This window comes from Embiotoca jacksoni, unplaced genomic scaffold (genome assembly GCF_022577435.1).
Source record: "Embiotoca jacksoni isolate LCO1_2020_lvr unplaced genomic scaffold, fEmbJac1.0.p SCAF_22, whole genome shotgun sequence".
NCBI lineage: Eukaryota > Metazoa > Chordata > Actinopteri > Embiotocidae > Embiotoca > Embiotoca jacksoni.
The window spans coordinates 4698007-4718874 of record NW_027185363.1 but is presented as its reverse complement, the minus strand read 5'-3'; the positions used below and the strand labels follow the sequence as shown (position 1 = coordinate 4718874).

Genomic DNA, 20868 nt, shown 5'->3' with positions numbered 1-20868 from the left:
CAAACTTCCCAAAAGGTTTGGACTTATTACTAAAAATGGTAAATAATATCATATTTTTTGCATTTTATTAATTATTTTAAGTTATATTCTACCAGTATCATTGTGGTAGACAAACGCTAAATTCCCTCAATTAATTTTCTTGAATAAAATAGATAAAAAATAGTTAAATTTAAAGGAAGAGCTACTAACTACATATTCAGGTCAGTTTTTTGTAAAAAAAAAAAAAAAAAAAAATGTAATTACATTGTGTGGATGTATCCAGAATCATAAAAATCTGAATATCCTGATCCAATTCTGAGGATATGACTTCAGGGTCCTTATTGATACCACTACTACCATTATTAATACCATATAATGTTTTTAAAGTTTTAATCACCGTTTTTAAATGTCCTTTTCTTTTGCCTGGTGTTTTGATGCTTTTAGTGGTTTTATGTGAAGCACTTTGAATTGACTTGTTGTTGAAATGTGCAATATAGATAAACTTGCCTTGCCTTGCCTACTATAGTATGTACTGCATTCAAACTCACTAAATGATGAATCACAATTTATTCTTATTAATATTAAACATGGGACCAATTAAAAAAAGTTTTAATCATATTTGTCTGCAACACAAAAACGTATAGGTTGCACATGTTGCCGAGTAGTTTTCAATGGTTAAAGATTCCTTTTTAAAATGCAAGTTGTTACCTTGATCACTTGTCAAAAGATCTTTTACAAGAACTGTTTAAGGCAAAGAGAAGTCTTTATGAAGAACATTGATCGGACATGTTACAAAATGGTTTACAGTGGTCACAAGACAGGAATGCATGTATAAAAGTATCCAATTACAATGCAATTTTTCTCATTTCAAGATATATCATTAATTTTGGCATAAATGTACAAAGCAGGAAAGTAAACACTTGCTGTGGATTTAAGTACTTCAAATACAATATCTTTTGTTTGTTTGTTATATTACTTCCAACTTTACTGTAATGGTCCCAAACATGACTGACCAGAAATGTGAGACATATGACAATGGCATCTGTGTTGGTTATCAAACTGACAGACACAAAATGCAATAGGCCTGCATGCTATTCTCTGGTATAACTCAGAGATACACAGAACATTGTCATCCTTATGCACAAGGAATGCAAAATGGAAAATATACTCGGAACAACTTTCGCAGAAAATGGGAAAAAAAATTAGATTTTACAACATGGGTCTTAACTAAATGTCTCTTAAACCAGTTAAAATGCAGAACTCTGCATGCTGGCATATGAATAAAGATTGAAAACCCCTGAAATGTCAATGAATTGAGCACCGTGGGTGTAAACGTAATTATTTTAGTATAAAGTTTTGAGTCCAACAAAAAGAAGAGGAATAAGAAAAAAGAACATCAACTAAAAATCTTGATCTTAAGCTTACAGCACCAACACAATAGGCATGATTTGTTTTCTTAAAGTGCTGGGTTTCCCATAATGAAGCCCTGACCAATCACAGGCATTTTCAGTGGCTTCTCAACAGAGAATCAATGGACCAACACATCAAACTGTATTAAAGCTGTTAGAATATGCACTCATGAATTGGTAACGTGATATATGATTTTATTACAAAATAAATACAGAAATGTTTAACAGAGCAGCAAACCATATGAACCTGTAAGCCGCTGCTCATATCTCTATTTTTCACTCATATTCTCACACGTATTCACACACACTCACACTGAAACACGCTTCATAATACATACACTCGTACACACAAACACATTCTCTGTCTTGGTAACAGATTGCACATAGTTGGTGGTGGACGTGGTCCCAAGGTTTGTTTAATAGATGATGCTATTAAATGCTTTAGTTCAGCCCGGACACTCTTTGAGGTTGACTGGACCGAACACGCCTGACGACCTGTCGAAGGAGACCGAGCCACCGTTGATCCTCATGTCCTGGATGCATCCCACAAAAGACGACATGACTGGAAGCGTCTGCTGCATTAACATCTCTGCAACAAAAAGATGTGAGAATTAATATTGATTTTATAGTATTCTGTGTTTCAGGTGTGATTCATATTAAGAGGTTGTAATATTGCAGTGTAGCACTATAGTTTGGGGCTTGTCCTAAAGAATGCATGACTGTTTGTAGTTACAATATGTTCTCACTAAAGATTTGATTATCATTAAAGAGACAGACGCAGTAAAACCGTGTGGCTTTTTGACCATATTGGTATGTCTGACGTAAGGCTTTTTCCTCTTTTTATGGTATAATATACAATTAATTCACATATTTTATGGAAATATGTGTATAGACTTTACTTAAACAAAATTGGGGATATTACTTATTCATTCAAACTATCTCGTTAATACTCACCAGGAATGCCCCCCACATACAGTGGGTCTTTGGTCAAAGTGGTGGTGGAAGATTGTGGTCCAATCTTATAATTGTCCATTGTGTCCACGTACAGTTGCACAACATTTTTCCTCTTGATGACTAGAAGACATATAGACAGTGATTTTATGGAAATGTATGCATACATTTTATATATATATACAAAAGGCGACATATATATATATACATACATACATATTATATATTATATTATAAACTCATGATATTTACCTGAAATTTTATGGAATATTCCATCACATAGAGAAGCTTTCGGCTTCACCGACACCATGAATTCTCCTTTTCCATTGCTCACCTGTGCCACCACCTGAAAATGGGAGCATGTCCAAGCAGTGTGCTTTTAATCACACTTAAACTAAATTCACTTATAAATTTCACTCTAGTATGAATTCAGTGTCTTTTTTTTGTGCTGTAACTCTCGAAACAAAAACCGGAGAAAAGATCTACAAGCTGTGTGTATATACAGTAAATAAGAGTGTGCATCAATATTTTACCACTAAGCACTGAAGGCAAGGCGTGTGTTTTGTCACAGACATGTGGTCTCACCTCTCCTCTGAGCATGTAGACACTGAGATAGTGGCCCATCGCAGGTCCATGTTCGGACCTGCTAGAATCGCCGACATGAAGCAGGAGTCCACTTGGACTCCGTGGACGAATATTAAACAGCAGCTCAAAAGTGGAGCCCACAACAAAGGAGTCATCTGAGATACAGAAAATAGGTTTCATCATGGTGGTCATTAATGGCATTAAAAAAAAAAAGATAGCATAATTCAGCCTGTATGTGTAATTAAAGAGAGGACAGCCATAAAAATGAACATATCAAAAGGACGCATTTTAATGGGTCTCAGTTTCCTAGAAGGAACGAATATGTAACTAATATCCAAAGAGTGTGTCCTTGAAAGGACTATCTAATACTAATTATGGAGAAAATGGAGACAGTGTTCCTTAATTAATGAATTTAAATTAATCTCTAGTGTAACCTAGAGAGTGTTTTACGCAGTGCACAGCAGGTCAGTTGAACATGAAAAATATACTAAAATATGTCTTTCTGTGTAGTTGTACATTACCAACATGATACAAATTTACCGCATATGTACAAAAAGCATTTCACAAAAACATAAATAGATTTCTTAGCTTTTTTCAAGGACATTTTAGTGGGTAACTGCACATTTTTTTTCCTGTTTTATTCTTATCATTATTATGGTCACAAAAAAATTAGTGTGGAGTTTTATTAGCATGATGTACTCACTAATAATAACATGTGCTCCATTCCCCGAGAAATAAGTGCCCCTTTGTGTCTGTCCCTCAAAGCAGGGGCCAGCACCATGGTTTGTGGTCGGACTCAACATTGGTGCTCCGTTCATTTTAAAGTTGCGCACACAGCCAGACATACTTTGCTTTGGAAGGGCCTTCAACTGAAAGCAAAACGAAAACACAACTTAAAGAGTCATAGACAATATAATTGTTGAGTGAAATTGGTTGTATGTTTGTTAGTTGTTTTTTGTTACCTTTAACTCTTTGTGAAGGGATTCTGGGGCACTGCCCAAGTACACAGGTGACATGAACTGCTGCATGGATGTCAGTTCAGCACTTGTCAGCTGACCATCCTGAGCTCTGATCCCATCTACAACCAATCGGAATTTCTTCTTCTCCAAACTGAATATGACCTACAGACAACATATTCACACATACAAAAAGGTGTCTAGCTTCATTTCAGTGTGGACAGACGGATTCACTGATAGCAGTCATCAAAATGTGTACAGAGATTTGGTTTTGTGTTAAAATAGACGTAATTTGGATAAATGAACCCACTGACCGAGTGCCACTTTCCATCATTGTACTTCTCTCTGTTGAAGATCTCCTTCTCTTTGCTCACAGACAGTCTGATTCTTCCCTTTGACATATATAAAGCAAGATGATATCGCCCTCCTCTGATTGCAACAAGGAACAGCAGACCTTCAGGAGATCGAGTCCTGACATCGAGAGAGAAGTGAGGTCTGAAGAGGATAAAGAAAGAAAAAAATAATCATCATCATCATCATCTCCAGTGTATGTCTGTGTTGTCGCTGACACCAGTACAGCACTCTATTTGACATGGTAGACTCATCCAAGCACCCTTTGCATTTATAAATCTCCCGTTTAAACTATCTAGCATGCATGTTTGTGTGTAAACTGTTTACTCACCGGGACTGCAGGACCTGTAGAGGAAAGCTGTAGCTCAGGGTGCTCACAGCTCCCCCCATACGATAAGCATGTTGAACCAGCGCTGGTAATGGACACGCTGATACGCTCTCATTCATCAGTGACATCCCATCATCCTAAAACAGCACAAACACAAACAACAGAAACCCTCAGCAAAACTTGGCCCTTGAATCATAACCAGCTCACAACTCTTTGATAAGTCTCTGCTCCACTCTGTCAATAAATGTGTCATGAAACAATACATAGTGGCAAAAAATATAACAATAACAGTTAACATATGTAAAATATTTATTCTCTATTATGTCAGGGCTCCCCAGTCATTAACAAGAGATTCCAAGTGAGAAGCTCCGTTTTACCTACAGATGTGAATACTGCACTGTTTTCTACATTGAATGACTAAATGCAGGGCATCAGACAACAATTACATTTTTTGCTATCATCGATTTATCTCTTGATTATTTTCTAAATGAATACATTTTTTGGTCTATAAAATATCAAAAATTTGAGGAAAAGATTCCAATTTCCCAACACCCTAATTAACTTATTTAAATGTTCCATTTGGTTTGTTTAAAAAGTCCAAAACCCCACTTAATATTTATAGTTTACAGTTACGGGGGGTTAACAAAACCAGCAAACTGAAGTTTTTGAAAAACTAGAACCAGAATAATGGTGTAATATTTGCTTACTTCAATAAATATTTGATTATCATGACTGTTGCAGATTCATTTCTGTTTAGTTGACTAATCACTTCAACTCTTGAAAAAGGTGATCAACTTGTCTTTGTCAATTGCATGGCATCTACTGTGACTCAGAACATAAATACAATAGATTGAGAAATAGTTCAGAATAACTTGATATCAGCTTTTATTGCTCATACATGTTACTAGTGATGCTAAATGGTGGGTTTAATTGTAATCAGATCAACAAAATAACCCATTAGATCCTTTATTTTGGTTACATTGGGGGGTTTACTATCAGATAGAGTTTATTCTGGCAGCACAGCTCCTACAACCTTTCTGTTTACTCCCAGGTGTGTTTTTATTTAAATATATTTATGAGTTTGTACTTGTTATATTGTTTAGTGCAGCATGCAAGAAGGTTGTAGCTGCGGTTGATTTGATGGAGTTCAGTGTGGCATGCATTCAAGGATTTATTTACTTACAATAGTTGCAGAGATTGTAAGAGTGTAAAAACCTCAGACTCAGATTCATTCTGAAATGGCTCATGAGGTCTTGATATGATATATAATTAATGGACGTGGGTTGGCTTGCACCACAAGATCATCTTACATATATATATTTCTTCAAACTCTTCCATATGAGAACCCCAGGGATCATAACTGGATTTCAGAACACAGATTCTCTGCATTTGTGAGAGTTTATTATTCAGGCAATCTGTTGTGGGTCAAAGGTTGTTGGATAATAGATTGCTCCAAACTAAATGGCATTAATAATGAGTGATATAGTGATGGTGAGCATGCAAGGGCCACTGATATTAGAAGACACAGTACTGTGTTCATGCTTTTGTGAATGAACAGTGAGCTCTACCAAGCCTGAGGTGAGAAATCCTCTCATTCCATGTCAGAGTATGCTTCTACACGGGGCTACATAATTTCTTAGAATGTAAAGTAATGTTTCTCAACCTGAATGCTAGGATCCTAATTAAGAGTCGAAGTTGGAGGATTTTGTTATTAAGTCGAGCAATGTTTTACTTGTGTAGCCCAGAATTACATAAAGAAATGTCACATGGCTTAACTGTCCCACAGGGTTTAGGGGCATTTGGTGTGTATTTTATTTTAAGTTTAAGATATATCATTTAGAGGTGGCTTTATGTCCTTAAATGTTGATTACAAAAGCATACTATATTCATATTCACATGCATTTTATCAGCTAAAGCAGATACTCGGACAGAAAATGTTGAGAAACTCAAATTCAGTCTCGTGTCTTTTGGATGTGACTTAAAAGTGAAAGCCGCTGCGCAAGAATTATAATTAGCACTTTTCTAAGTGAGATTTCTATTTCTATCATTTCATAATCAGGCATGATTGTGTGTGAGTCCAAACAATCTGACATCAGTGAGTTAGAGGGGACGTGCTTGTGAATGACTGTTAGAGTGTTACATGGAAGAAAGAGAAGAGACATGACATCATTTTAAGATTATAATTCACAAGTTTGTAGTTATTGAATTTAAATAGAATAGACAGATCTGATTAAATACAGTACAGTTTGTAATTCTCATGTTTATGAATCATTCATACAATATTTTGTTTTATACAAGTACACTGTAAATAAATGAGCCTGTGCATAAGCTACAGAACATTGTGGTGCACACTGCCAGTATTTCAAGTCATTATTAGACTCTTGTCAGCATCAGCGGGTCTTAGGACTCCTTCTTCTTCATCTCTGGAAATGATGCAGCAAAATACAGTGTAAACAAATGTCAACAAGAAAAGTCAATGAAAGTTAATAAAGAGAGAGCCTTAACGAGGTCTGACTTACTTTTTTTCAACATCTTCATCAAGTCAAAAGTCAATAATATACATGTCAGTTTGAACAGTTTTACCCAGAAATAATGTTGATCGCTCCAGTAATTTAACAAAAACATGTCTTGACTTGAGAAAAGAGAAACAAGTTGATTTGCTTCAGGAAAAAGTAACATTTGTTTTTTCTCACATATTCAGAAAACAACAATCGGACTGATAAAACAAACTTATTAATATGGATTACAGTGTGTGTGTGTGTGTGTACATGTGAAACAAACCCTCACCCTCTTAGAGTTGCGGTCCAGCATCAGTTGAACAGGACTGTCAGCAGTACACACATCCAGCAGCACATCTCCAGAAGCTTGGAAGGAGCTGAAGTCCTCAGCCTTGTACAGATTGTCTGGGCTGCAAACAGAACAAATAACAGATACAAAATAGATATCACGCATCAGAGTATTGAGCACACAAACGATCATAATGTCACTTTCAGAAAATAAAAAGAAAAGAGTTTTACGTTCCATAAACTAAGCAGCGATGCAACGCAAAGAGTAGAAACATTACCGTCTTGTGTAGAGGTTGGAAATGCAACCTTCGAACTTGTCAACTCCCAGGAACACAAAGCCACCTGTGTCAGGTATGGATGTGCTGCCACTCTGCTTCTGACCTTTATCTTCATCATCAACATGCAGCTCAATCCTGAAACATTTTTTTTTTGCACATTAGCCTTAGAAATAACAGTTGACAATTAGTCATTTTTAAAAATTGTATTATATTTGTCTGCTGTTTGGCTTTAACTACTGGGCAACAGGTGTCATTGTCATTGTGCTTTTCCTCTTGCTGTTCCCACAGCGTATACCTCTTTCAGAGGTCATTGTGTAATCACAAAATCCAAACAGCACTTAATCTATGTAGTTGTCATATCATTGCTAAATGTGTGCAGATGGTTGCATAAATTTATTCAATGCTTGAACGTGAAATTGTTGCTTCTTCCATACCTTCCAGATTTTTTGGTGACAGTCAAGTAATGCCACTTGCCATCGTGGTATTGTTTGTTAGATTTCCACATGTTGTCATTGAAACTGAGAGTCACATGGCCATCTTTCAATTCAAGATTAATTCCGTTACCCTGAAAAATAGAAGATAAAAGGGTGTTTAAATCTGACCAAGTTCCACCTGCTGTCACACAAATCTGGTTATCAGATGTCAAAATAAAAGTAAAGACTGACCTGTTTTTCCTGAAAAATGAGACCCTGATTCTCTGTGCTCTTGAATCCGAGGGAGATGGTGACGTCGTTATTCAGACTAAAACCTGGGAGGACTGCTGAGAGAGAGCTCCCCATGCTGAACTCTGCTTTACGTGGAATCTACAAGAACATGGACATTACATGTCAGTCTATATATTGACAAATACATAGTACTGTGATCCAGGCAGTTTATGAATGGTGCTAATGGATTTGGGATGCTGAGGTTAACATCATACCAGGGAATCCTTGGGACAACCTTTGCTGATGCCCACTTGTTCATCAAGAGGTTTAAAGCCACTGTTCAGCTTCAGATTCTTCAAGCATCCGTTGAATGGCTGCATGGTGATGTTATCTCTTTAAGGGGAACAAAAGATTCAAATTATTCTCAATAAAGTGGGAAAATTATGATGGCCTATCTCACCACACACACTGATCAGGAATAGCACTTAGAACCGCGTACCTGTCCCTCAGGTGCTGTGCTGCACCACCAACATAGAATTCTTTAAATTCTTGGACGTCGAACGAAGTTTGGGCTGCTGCCACTTCTTCGTTGGCCACACGGACTGCTATTTTTCCATGGTTTCTGAAGATGAATTGTATATCTGTCCAGTCGCTAATCTGAAGAAAGTAAAGAAGAGCAAGATATAGTTGAATGAACAGTTATCTATTTACCAGTCATCAGGCTGAGTTATGGTAACTATTAAAGAAGAACACGAGTGACTGCAAAAAACAAATAAAAAAAGAAGTCTTACCGGGAATGTTTTCATGTTTTTTGTCACTGGCGCTTCAAGCAAATTACTATGTATATGAGGAACGCCCCTCTCCATTGTCACAGTAAAGTATTTGTCCTGTGTCACAAAACAAATTGAATAATCAGGGTCTTGCAAATAGTGTAAACAGTTATGTTAAAAATATATGATTTTTATAAAGTAATCATATGAAGTATACTTTACCTCACTTCCTATATATAGGAGCAGGCCGTTTTCTGAACGTGTGAAGATGGACATACTTATGACGAGAAAATTGAGTGTTTTGTCTATGACCATTTTGCCATATCCAGTGCCTTCATAGTAGTATCCATCCTGTGGAGGTACATATCTGGACGGAAAAGAGCATCACTCGGAAAATTACTTTCATCTGAAAATAATGTCTTCTTCACACTAAGTACATTTACTCAAGATTAACAAGGAGGGACATTTTTTATTCATTCATGCCAGAGGGATGACATCAAAAACTGAAAGCAATTTGAGAATGAGAATGTCAAACACTTGAGTTTAAAATCATTATGTAGAGTTAAGCTACACTTCACACTAATCATACTACAACCAACCTCTTGCATGGAGTCTCCAAATTGATTTTCTCGGCTCTTTGGAAATTATAGAGACTGAGGACTTTGTCGTTAAAGGAGGAGAACTCAATGCAGCCCTTGTACTTGGGGAAGTTGAGAGAAGTTGGTGGCTGAGGAGAAGCGAAACAGAAAAAGGTATAAATTAAATCCATGCTACTTTAAATAAATCAATCATAGTATTTCTCTTTTTATTTCCACGGTGCTTACAGTGAAGCTGGCGGGGTAGCCTCCAACATAGAAAACCATGTCACTGGAGCTGAGGTCCAGGAGGTTCTTATTTTCCTCTCCTTGCTTGTTGCTCAGAATAGGTGCACCAGGTGTCACGGAGTTTATACCTTTGGTAAGGGTAATCTCTGCATCTTGGTAAATTCTAAATCACAAGAAGGAAAATAAATACCCCGGTTATAATCACATTTTCAATGTTCCCATTCTTCACAGATTCCCTTAGTCTTTTGTGATATAAAATACCGACAGGGCTGTGTATTAACTCAGTGGATAAGATTGCGTAACAGTTTACCTGCGAAGGTCCAGTTTATCAAACGTGGCCTGCTCAGATTTGGATTTTGTGATGAATCCCGTTTTTATCTCGTACTCAACTCCGTTGAGCTTGTACACACCGTACAACACGTTGCTCCTCAAAACCATACCTATGTAGCTCTTAGAGGGCTACAAGACACAGTTTGTTAATGCCTGGTGTAAAATATCAATTAAACATAATTATGCCAAAATGTTCATATGCATTTGGATCTACTTACATCTCTATTGCCAAGGTACAACACAAACATGTTTCCACTGTCGCTGGCCTGTCTGCGTCTGCGTGCTCCGTCTCCCCTGCCATCAGGTCTCTGCAGCAACAGAGACAGCGCCGTGTAGGCTTTCAGATCGTCCAGATTCTTTGGTGGACGCAGTTCCACGTGACCATCACCCGCAAACTTCATAGGGACCACAATCTGGAGAGAAGACATAACAAAAAAGAGATTAAACCCTGCAAGGTACAGCTATGTTTGACTTCTGATTGGAGGAGTAACAGAGTATCATGTAGATGTAAGGCTGCATTTGCAGAGCTGGACCTCACCCTGTTAGCTGCATCTCGGGCTTGTTCAATGAGCTCTTTGATCTTCTTGATGTTATCAGTTATGTTGCTCATGGGTGAGAACTGCGAGGTCAGGTTCTCCACCTCTGAGATCTTATCATTCAGAGATGGGATGGTGTTCAGCAAATTCTTCACTGGAAACAGAAGAGAGGCGGCACAAAACCAATTGAAATATGTAAAAAGTTGATGTAAAAAGTGGATATGCTGAACCATTAGAATATCTTTTCAAAGCCTCACCTGACTGGTCCACATCGTCCAATACTTTGCTGAGGTTTGAGTCCACAGGAGTGACACTGATCTTATCAATTTCCCCCCTGATGGTGTTGAGTTTGTCCATAGTGTCGCTGGCTTTGCCATTGGCTGAAGCTGCCTTCCTCTTGGCCTCATTGATCATATCCCCAATGTCATCTGGCAGGAAAAAAACAAAAGCAAGAGCCAACATATTAGTATGTTCCAATAGACATGAATGTCTCTTCCAGACACGGTCAGTTTAATACTTTTAACACTTATCCAATAATTGCATGTCATGCTCTGCTCTACCTCTGTTGATGTTATTTAATTGGCTCTGTGCATCAAGAAGGTCTTTCTCAAGAGCTTTCTTCTTCTTGTCAGCATTCGTCAGGCGTTTCTTCAGGTCAGTAAGTTCGTTGGTAGTGCCTGTTAAAGAAACAACAAGAATTAGTGGCTGAGTTTTTGGTTAGTTGAAATTAAACAATTTAAAAAGAAGGCTGAATACCCTTAAGGTCTTCATCAGCAGCCTGTGCATTCTTCAGCAGGTCTGCACCAGTGTTTTTCAGGTCTTTGGCTCTTTCTTTGAGTTTCTGATTTTTTACATTCTAAAGGAAGAAACAACCCATTGGTTACAGTGACTCAATATTATCAAATATTTTTTATAATGTCCAATACTCAATTAACTTCATATCATGCCAAAAAAGCGTGTAGCTTAAGTATGTATGAACTATCAAGACTGTGACTTACATTCAAGGCATTGTCTGAAGCATCTTTGGCCTCATTAGCTGCATCCTCAGCAGCATTGATGGCATCCGTGATGTTCTTGTAGGCATCGATAGCATCTTTTGCGTTGCGCACCTCAGCACGTCCACTGGCATTCTTTACAGCACTATTATACAGGACAAGATGAGAAGAAAATCAACTGGGACACATGGACGATTGATTAAAAGAAAACATTTAAAAAAGTAGTTTCACATGACCAATTTGAAAGATTACGCTTGAATTGCACTCAGGTAGCACAGACACAATATCATTAAAACAACCATTAAACATCAGGTTATAAAGAGACAACTTCTCTTTACTGTATGCACAATAAACTTACTCTTCAAGGTCCTTCGCCAGCTTCTCAAGGTTCTTAGCGTGCTCCTCTGCGGACTCTACAATGTCCTTTTTGGCTGCTGCCTTGGAAATCTCATTCACTTTCTTGGTCAAATCGGTCTTGGCACCATCCAGCTGTGCTGCCAGCTGTTCGTACTCCTACAGAAGAGAAGGACAGGTGAATGGGTGCAAGTAATTCTGAATACCAGGCAGGAAATGCCACTGACTTCAGCTCAGAGCACAACAAGTAAAAACACTGATCATTATCTGAGTAGATGGCACGTTAGGACCTGGCAGCTCACTGGTGTGCCAGCAGAGATGAGGTCGTTTATGATAACACAGCTGCAGTGTTTCAAAATGCTTTGGCTCAAATTAAGAATCAGTAAAATAATTCTGTATAATTCTTAGCAATGAGAATATTTGTGGTAAAAAAAATATGCAGATTTGTCTCACGTACCGTTTTACTGTCTGAGAGCTTTTTCACCAAGTCCTCTGTTTTCTGCAGCTCAGCCCTGGCCATGCCCATCTGGTCCTTGACAGTCTTTCGCTCATTTTTTAAATCTTCGATACGTTTCTGTAGGAAGCATATTAATCTATTTAAGGAGAGCGCAACTGTGTATTGACAACCACTTACATTGTAGAAAGGATTAGTTATACTAAACTGTGATGCATAATACTGTGATAACATAATACCCTACCATTAATACAGTGTCCAAACATTGTACAGGCGATATAAAAAAAAAAACACAATAAAGACAAACAAAACATCATATGATATTCATTGTAGTTTGTAGTAGTTCTTCATAATTGATTAACCACTGAACTTTTGTATTACCTGCAGATCTCCCAGTGCCTGAGCACTGAGGCCGTTCTGGGCATTGGCTTTTTTCACCAAGTCCACCGCCTCCTTCAGAGCCTTGTCCAGGTCCTTAAGCTTGGCCTCATAATCCTTCAAAAGGCCACGTATTTTCTCTGCTGCTACCTCATTTTGGTCACACTGCTTGCTCACATTAGCCTTAATGTGGTCCAGCACTGGAGAATGGAAAATATAGAATAAGTTAATGAAATTTGTAATTACTGGTAATTGTTAACTTTTTATTTAAACAACAACCATGTTTGTACTCTGATAATGTGATTCTGGAGGGGGTTTGCTCATCATAAAGGTTTTTTAAGGAATTTACTGAATGCACAAATGACTAAGAATAGACCACGAATCGTACGTTTCTTAGCCTCGTCTCTTTCTGTCTCAGCAGCTGTCTTCTGAGGGGTGAAGTTCCTGTTCTTCATCTCCTCCACCATGTGCTGAGCATCCACCAGCATTTTAGCCAAGCTTCCATTGGAAGCACCACCTGTGTTGTTTTGATTCTTCAGCTGGTCCAGAAGATCTTCAAACCCACAAAAACACAAAATCAGTCCAGCAAACATTTAAGCTCGCTGTTAAATTACGATTTATATGGCAAAAACAAATAAATTATTATCTTTGTTAATTATTATTAGCATGGACAACAGGAGAGAGTTGGAGACCAAAAGAAAATGGAAACAATATATTACAACACCAACAACAGGAGATGTGCTGCCACGGAATTAATGTTTCCCTCTACCTTTGATTTTCTTTAGCAGGTTGCCAATCTCTGAGTCCAAATCCTTTGCTCTCTTGTGGGTTTTTTCAACATCTGCCACTGCCTTGTCAGCATCAGCAGACCTCTCGTCTGCCTATATAAAAACATAGTCCGACAACTCACATTTACTCACATCTTTCCACTTCCACATTCATTGCATGTCAACATATTAATAAAATATTAGACACTCAATAGGACTTTACCTTATCCTTGAGGGAGCTGATGTCATCTGCAAGAGTGATCGTGTCCTCTTCCAGCTGGTTGACTCTGGACTTTTGGGTGTTAACTGCAGAGCCGAATTTTTTGACAAGAGTCTGCAAATGCAGCAGCAGAAATATAAAGTAGGCGGCATGAAGTCAAATTTAATGTTTAATGTTGAAGGTGGTTATTGAAGCTTGAGGGTGGTAAGGGTTATTTTCAAACAGGGTTGTGGGCATTATTTACCCGTGTCTCATGAATACATAAAGGGTGCGCAATCAAATGAAGTGGATGCAACACAGAGATTGTGAAGGCAAGAGAAATGGCAAACACTGGCATTCAGTGGTGTAGTCTCTAACTCGTGTTGACACACAGACTGGGGGACAAAACCTGCTGAGATTGCTTATCATGAGGAATGTCGAATGTTTGAACAAGCGCTCCCATGCTGTGCTACACTGTTTGTGCGTGTGTGATGGGCATGTGCAATGTGCAAAATCTGTCCTAACTTTTGCCTCAACAATTAATCTATGATCCTAATAATCTGTAATTGCTCTTTCCTCCACTTCACCAGTATTTATAGCCTTTAGAGTTACAGTGCAGGGGTACGGTACACTGACATGTTACCTTGGTGTCTGACACAGCCTGCTCCAGCTTCTTTAGCCTGTCCTGAGAAGAGGCACTGGCAGTAGCATTGTCAAGCTGAGCCTTGATCCTCCCCAGCTCGTCATCCAGTTTCTCCAGGTCATTTAGTAAAGTTTGGGCACAATTATCACACTCTGGAATACAAATGAGGAAAGGATTAGAAAAGGATCAAATCCTGGTCTATTGTAAATGGCGTGTCACACCATAAGACCGCAATCCTTTTTGTTCAGTCACCTTGGCAGTGCTCATCTGTGTTTGTGTCTCCTGGCTCCAGTGTGTTCTTACAAACTGCAAAAACGGTGAAAATCAGTACATTTATATTATATGACTGAAATGAACTATAATGTATATCAGCAAGACATATTTTTTCAAAATGGGAGTCCACAATCTAACCTCCAGTCCTGGAATCACAGTGGTTACCGTTCCCAACGCAATTACAGGGCCGACAACTTCCTCCACGTCTCAGTGGCTCGCCATAGTAACCAGGAGCACAACTATGGGAGAGAGAAATAAAAAGCATTAAGTAAGTAGCAAATTAGAAATAAATCAACAGTATTCCGAATGACAGTCTCTGGCTGATCAGTCTGTACTGACACTCACCTTTCACACCTGTCACCAGTGTAGCCGGCTCTGCATATACACTGGATGTTTCCGTATACCTCTCTGCAACCTACTGCAAAACTACAGACAAAGAGAGAGATTCAAATTTCATTCCTAAAACACAGATTTCCATTTAATTAGAGTTCAGCAGTTTAGTGTTGTTGTTTTTTTCTTTACCCACCTGTTTGTGGGCATGCTGAATGGGCAGGGACACACTGTGCATGTCCTCTGAGATGCATTTCCATAGTAACCTTCTTTGCAACGTTCACAACGCTCCCCAGCTGTGTTGTGCTCACAGTTCTGAAAATGACATAATGTATCAATTAAATCACTTGCAAAGTATAAGACAAAAATGAGTGTGTAGACGCAAACCCTAACTCCCAGAGGATGACAAAAAAATAAATAAATCTGTGTGTGCACTGCAGCGAGCCTTTTACACACAATCAACTAGACATCAAGGCTTTTATTATTCTGAAGCAGAATTGCAAACATCTAGGCTCAAAGACAAAAGACTTTTCTCTGCCAAATCCATCAAAGGGTGTGTTTGATGCACTCGGTGGAGAGTTCGGCTGTTTGTGTCCATTTGGCTTTGAGCAGTAAATGTGTGGATCCATGCGTGCATTGCATGCACAGGCACAGTCTTGAGCGTCTTGCATAACAATAACAGCAGAGATGGCTGAGATTTTGGAATACGTGACGGTTCACGCTCCCATCAAGGAGAATAATGATTGAGAGGGCCCTAGAACGTGATATCAGGAAGTCATGTCAAATCATGTTTCTGATGGTGATAAAAACGCAGCACTGCAAGAAAAAGGATAGAGTTGTGTGATTAAAGTGTGTCAGCAGATGTGAGAGGTCTAGACTCTGATTAAACTCTGGTTTAGTGAGCTGGGGTGAAGTAATCATGTTTGGTTTGAGGTGTGTGTTGGTGTCTGTACACCAGGAGTTATGATGTCATTAACATGGGTTAAGGGTTCAGTATACTTCTTACCAGGCACCTCCCTGTCCCGTCTTCACACTCATCAGACAGACCGTTGCACTCACAGGGCACACAGCGGCCAAGGTAAGGCCTACTGACATCTCTGTAGAAACCAGGAGCACATTTCTAAAGAAGAAAACACAAATATAAAGACATGATTACCAAACTTGGAAGTTAAGCTTGTTTACAGCTAACTCACATACCCCTTATATACTGCTGTAAATCTGAATGTATTATCAATCCATAATTAAAGAACAATTATGATAATAACGGCGGACAATATAATTGTCGATCAAATTTGCTATAACGTTACAGCTAATGTCATTGATATAGACAAATCATGATAGAGTGTACTCCTCATGATATATTGAAAAACAGATTGAGAAAAAGACTAAATAATGAAACACGACTGGGCATGTTTATGGCCGATCCATTGAAATACTAAAAAAATTAAATTTGTTCATCAAGATAATGTAAAAATAATGTAAATTCAATTTTGGTAAAAAGTAGTCCTGCTCACTGGTTTGCAACATTATGTGTAACTACAATTATTAACAGTAAAATATAAATAAAACCATTATTGTCTTCTGTATATATGTAATCATATTGCCCAACTTTGTACTGATAACATGTACACTTGTGTAACACCAATTATTACTGCAGTTTAGCAGGGAAATTATTAACTTCAAAATCATTATCTGTTTTATTTTGCTAAAACATAGCAGCTTTTCAAAGATTTTGCCAAACTACCCAAATTGCCAAATTAAGTGTGACAATTTGTACAGAATATAGTGTCATTAACAATTAACCCTGAAGCATGCCCTTTGCTTCCAGAGATAACACTCCTCAAGGCACTATCAATCCACACCTGACACTTAGAGCGGTTTAACAAACAGCTAAGGTGAAATAGCATCCGTTCAACAACAAGGTACATCCCTTTACCTGAATCTGAGAACTGGCATCGCTGTCATGAACAGAGGGATATTGAACTCTCTGTCCTCTGTCATGTGCTAAGGGGTGATGCACCCCTTGGGTGCCTTGGTCATTTACTGATGGATACTCTATCCGTTGAGCTCCCTGGTCATGGAGCGAAGGGTACTGTATCCTCTGAGTCCATCTGTCATGATGTCTGGGGTAACGGGTTCGCTCTCCCTTCTCCAAATGCCGGTGGCCAGCGCAGCAAATTCCAATCAAAGTCCAATAAATGAGGGTCTGTAGCAGGACCCGTTCACGCCGGTGTCTATCCATACACGCATCTGACATTCCTAACGTTTAGTCTGTGTGAAATAATGCTCCACTCTCTCTTGCCGCTGCCTCTTAAACACACATGCTCACACTCGGACCCAGAGGACACACCCCGTTTACCTGAGTCAGTCACGCAGATCAGCATGAGTCAGCAGGCACACAAGCACAAACATGCAAGTGTTTCCATGCACTCTGTCCTGTTCTCGCTCCTATACACACTCATTATCACACACAGTGGTTTGAGACACAGTCAGACAGTTAAATGTGGGTGAATGCATGAGTATGCATGAACAGGAAATAAACTGTATCAGTGGAAAAAAGGAGAATCACAATATTATAAATGCTGCTGTGTTTACTTTAAGCTGAAAGGGTGGGGATAAAGCTACTACTTGAAAGAGCAAGTAAAACATTCAAAAGTATATTAACAATCTGTAATATTCTGTGTATGAGTGGTTTATATTAGGATTTGTGCAAGCATATGTGACTAAAAGGAAACTCAGACATCCGCAGACAACGCAGACAAAAACTCACACCTGAATCACGCTCATCAAACACACAACAGACAGAACTGGGTGTGTCAGCTGTACTTACAGCCACGTGCACATGCTTAAGGTGTGCTAAGATGAACACACGCAGGTTCATGAATAATGGTAAGTTGCCAAGTGCCACACCTCGTGTGTCAAGGCAAGGTACCTTGTCATACTGCCTCTGGGCACATATATTCAGCTTTCTTAGACACACCCAACCAGACAGCGGCTGACACACACGTAGGCAAGCACATCTACAGCAACGGCACTACCACAATAAACTTTTTATTATTACTGTCATTTTCCAATAATATATATCCAAAAAATGCTCTCTGTTTCATGACAAACTCCCCTTTAATTAGTGGTTGCTCTGTTCTCATTTTTAATTTAGCTATGTGGATAAAACTGCTGAAATCATATGTATACCAATCAGTTTTGAAAAGTACAAACGCCACACTAAACAGTAGATCAAGTGAGCCCCGTTCCGATAAAAAGAATTCAAGTAAAGTGTTTCCTTGGCAACTACATCACGGTTGTTTGCACTACATTTCTGTGCGCTGTAACCATGCCAGTGATTATAGCTGTATAATCACTAATATTATGTCTGCATGATTGTGCTACATATCCCAGCCTGGGGCTACACTATTTGATTGGACAGCTCTGCGGATGGTATTTTCCAGTGGATACCACCGTCACCCTTCAGCTGATAAATTTTCCCGAAAGGAAAAGGGTGTGGTACTTGGTGCAGGCATGTCGAGACACCCCTAAAATATGAGAAGGAGGTCCAGATAACAAGATGTAATTTCAATCACCACATTGCCCCACCCTGCTCGTTTCCTTTGCTTCCTAGACCTAACAAAAAGCGTCTAATCTCCCTGCCCTTTCACCATCTTTTTCTAATTGTTTTTCTCTCTAACTTTTGGAATGAGGACAAATTCTTTCAGTATTTATTTGAAGGGCAAGTTAGGACAGGAATCATCCAGCTCCAGATGATGCTAGACACCTATTATTCTGTAAATATGAGGTTGTTGTTTTTTTTTTTATTTCTTTCCCATTAAATTCAATAAAGACTATAATCTGATTTCATTTTATTTAGGAGAATTCATGCATATATTTGGTTGTCTTTTAACTACTCACCTCACAGGAGTCTCCGGTGTACTGAGAAGGGCAGGAACAGTCCTCCACAGTGTTTCCAGGACCTCCAGTCCCTGCGTTTGTGGCCCCCTCGAGGCCCACCTCCCCCAGGCTGAGTCGCTGGCTCTGAGTAAAGTACAGGGCCCGGATCCTGAGGCCTACCAGACCAGCCAGTACCATCATCAATTCCTCTCTGGACACGGGCCTGTTGGTGACAGCATGGCGCCAGTTTCCCTGCAAACAACAGAAAGTTTGGGGTTTAGTCCTTAGACATCAGTAGCGGGGAGACTATTCAAGAAGGAATATCTCATTCGATGTATATGAAAAAAAAATAGAAAAACTACATTTTACAATATTGTACTGTATATCTGTCTGTTTAAGACGTTGATGCAGAGCATGATATCTCAGCACTACCAAGACAAAATTTATTATATGCATAAATAACAAAATCTAATGGCAGGTTAATGTCAATTTTGACATTTCACAGAGGATGTAATTGTATTTTAGTTTACCACTTTACCACTTTACCTTCAGATCAAAAACTGTTCTAAACTTGGAAAAAAAATACCTTTTAATTGAAGATAAGTCTGAATGACCTCAACATAGGGCACTACGAGAACGAATCAGTGAGTCGTTCATCCCTTTACAACATTTTCATATTGTGTGGTTGATGTGAAATCACAGCCTAATGTCACAACCTAATGTTGGTTCCAAATCTAAGTGTAATAAAGTCACTGTTTATTTTACCTCCAAGAGCTGCACTCTGCCCTGATACAGCCTGTCTGGAAGTGGATCTTGTGGAGCTACGTGGATCAGAGTCATATCCTGACCCTAAGGGGAAAAAGTGAAACAGATGAATGTGTTGTGTTTCTGCCACTGAAGGAGATAATAAAGCTTCTAAAACTGAAAAACTAGTAGCACTCCGCACAGTCAGTACAACATCAGGTCTTTTGCCAATCAGAGTCATCCCCTCACTGGGAATCCCAAATGATTTGGACTGGTAGGTGAGGAAACCACCGTAAGATGAAACCTAAGAAAAGGGGAAGAAGACCAAACCTCTGTTAGTTCATTTGAAGGGACTGTTGAGTCCACTGAACTATAGAATATATCTTAAAGGAAAATTCTGCATGTATGCAACCTAGATCTATTTCTTTTAGGATTTAATAGTTAAGGTCATTCTTTTTATCAGCTGTGATCACGTTTTACCTCATTAAATTCCTAATAATAATTTTAAGATTTTAGGGACATTGCTATATTTTGAAAACAGGATCCGTAAAAGCAGAAGACTTAGAAAATAAAGTCCACAGCTGAATTAATACCAAAGAATAGGCCCAAACTGATCCAGAACGCAGCTCGAATTTGAATGCTAGTTTTCATTTTCACTTCAACTGGAGTTATATATAAATATTAACAATTATATTACTGAGTACAGTACTGAATACTATTTAATATTGCCTTTTATTTTAACCTGATTTTTCTATGAAATAGCTATATAGCTATCTGTTTCTATATTTAGACATCAGTACACATTAACTGACAACAGAATTCCAATTGTGATGATGTTGTCTACCTCCGTCGACTCACCCTGTCTCCCAGGTAGGACGGTGGTGCCACCCAGTGTAGAGTTTGAACTGTAGGGGGAAGCTCCTGGATATCTGCAACCGCTGTGTTACTGGCTGTGTTCAGCACAGAAGTAACCTCTTCCTTGTCGGGGCTTTCCAAACGCCAGCCCCGCATCTCAACAAACTAACAACAGGGAATACAAAGGGGTGAATGGCAAAAGTACTTTCTAAAACTGTAGCTATACTGTGCTGCTCCTAATGTGTTTGATGGTAGTATTGGTCAAAT

At 38.7% G+C, this 20868-nt stretch overlaps 1 protein-coding gene across 3 annotated transcripts in view; it reads right to left on the bottom strand.

Annotated features, from left to right (window-relative positions):
* Positions 1–571: 571 nt before the first annotated feature.
* LOC138202977 (laminin subunit alpha-3-like) overlaps positions 572–20868 on the bottom strand; it is a 53329-nt gene continuing 33032 nt past the window's right edge. For 2 of the 3 annotated variants that reach the window (XM_069157411.1, XM_069157412.1), the window contains exons 37-77: positions 20605–20766; positions 19949–20050; positions 19768–19851; positions 19024–19254; positions 16127–16240; positions 15317–15435; positions 15136–15216; positions 14929–15029; positions 14770–14823; positions 14518–14669; positions 13899–14009; positions 13678–13789; positions 13297–13461; positions 12912–13108; positions 12534–12650; positions 12081–12235; positions 11726–11867; positions 11484–11583; positions 11288–11404; positions 10985–11155; positions 10730–10881; positions 10410–10604; positions 10172–10320; positions 9862–10024; positions 9637–9764; positions 9260–9404; positions 9059–9154; positions 8767–8924; positions 8543–8660; positions 8289–8426; positions 8058–8188; positions 7624–7758; positions 7347–7467; positions 4563–4696; positions 4195–4375; positions 3887–4045; positions 3628–3793; positions 2925–3079; positions 2592–2685; positions 2343–2462; positions 572–1977 (exon numbers count right to left, since the gene is read on the bottom strand). In XM_069157411.1, the coding sequence (XP_069013512.1) occupies positions 1835–1977; positions 2343–2462; positions 2592–2685; positions 2925–3079; positions 3628–3793; positions 3887–4045; positions 4195–4375; positions 4563–4696; positions 7347–7467; positions 7624–7758; positions 8058–8188; positions 8289–8426; positions 8543–8660; positions 8767–8924; positions 9059–9154; positions 9260–9404; positions 9637–9764; positions 9862–10024; positions 10172–10320; positions 10410–10604; positions 10730–10881; positions 10985–11155; positions 11288–11404; positions 11484–11583; positions 11726–11867; positions 12081–12235; positions 12534–12650; positions 12912–13108; positions 13297–13461; positions 13678–13789; positions 13899–14009; positions 14518–14669; positions 14770–14823; positions 14929–15029; positions 15136–15216; positions 15317–15435; positions 16127–16240; positions 19024–19254; positions 19768–19851; positions 19949–20050; positions 20605–20766 (5568 nt within the window). In that variant the 3' untranslated portion in view covers positions 572–1834. Of the gene's footprint in view, positions 1978–2342; positions 2463–2591; positions 2686–2924; positions 3080–3627; positions 3794–3886; positions 4046–4194; positions 4376–4562; positions 4697–6752; positions 6983–7346; positions 7468–7623; positions 7759–8057; positions 8189–8288; positions 8427–8542; positions 8661–8766; positions 8925–9058; positions 9155–9259; positions 9405–9636; positions 9765–9861; positions 10025–10171; positions 10321–10409; positions 10605–10729; positions 10882–10984; positions 11156–11287; positions 11405–11483; positions 11584–11725; positions 11868–12080; positions 12236–12533; positions 12651–12911; positions 13109–13296; positions 13462–13677; positions 13790–13898; positions 14010–14517; positions 14670–14769; positions 14824–14928; positions 15030–15135; positions 15217–15316; positions 15436–16126; positions 16241–19023; positions 19255–19767; positions 19852–19948; positions 20051–20604; positions 20767–20868 lie in introns of those variants that run through there. The other variant, XM_069157413.1, reaches the window with a different exon arrangement.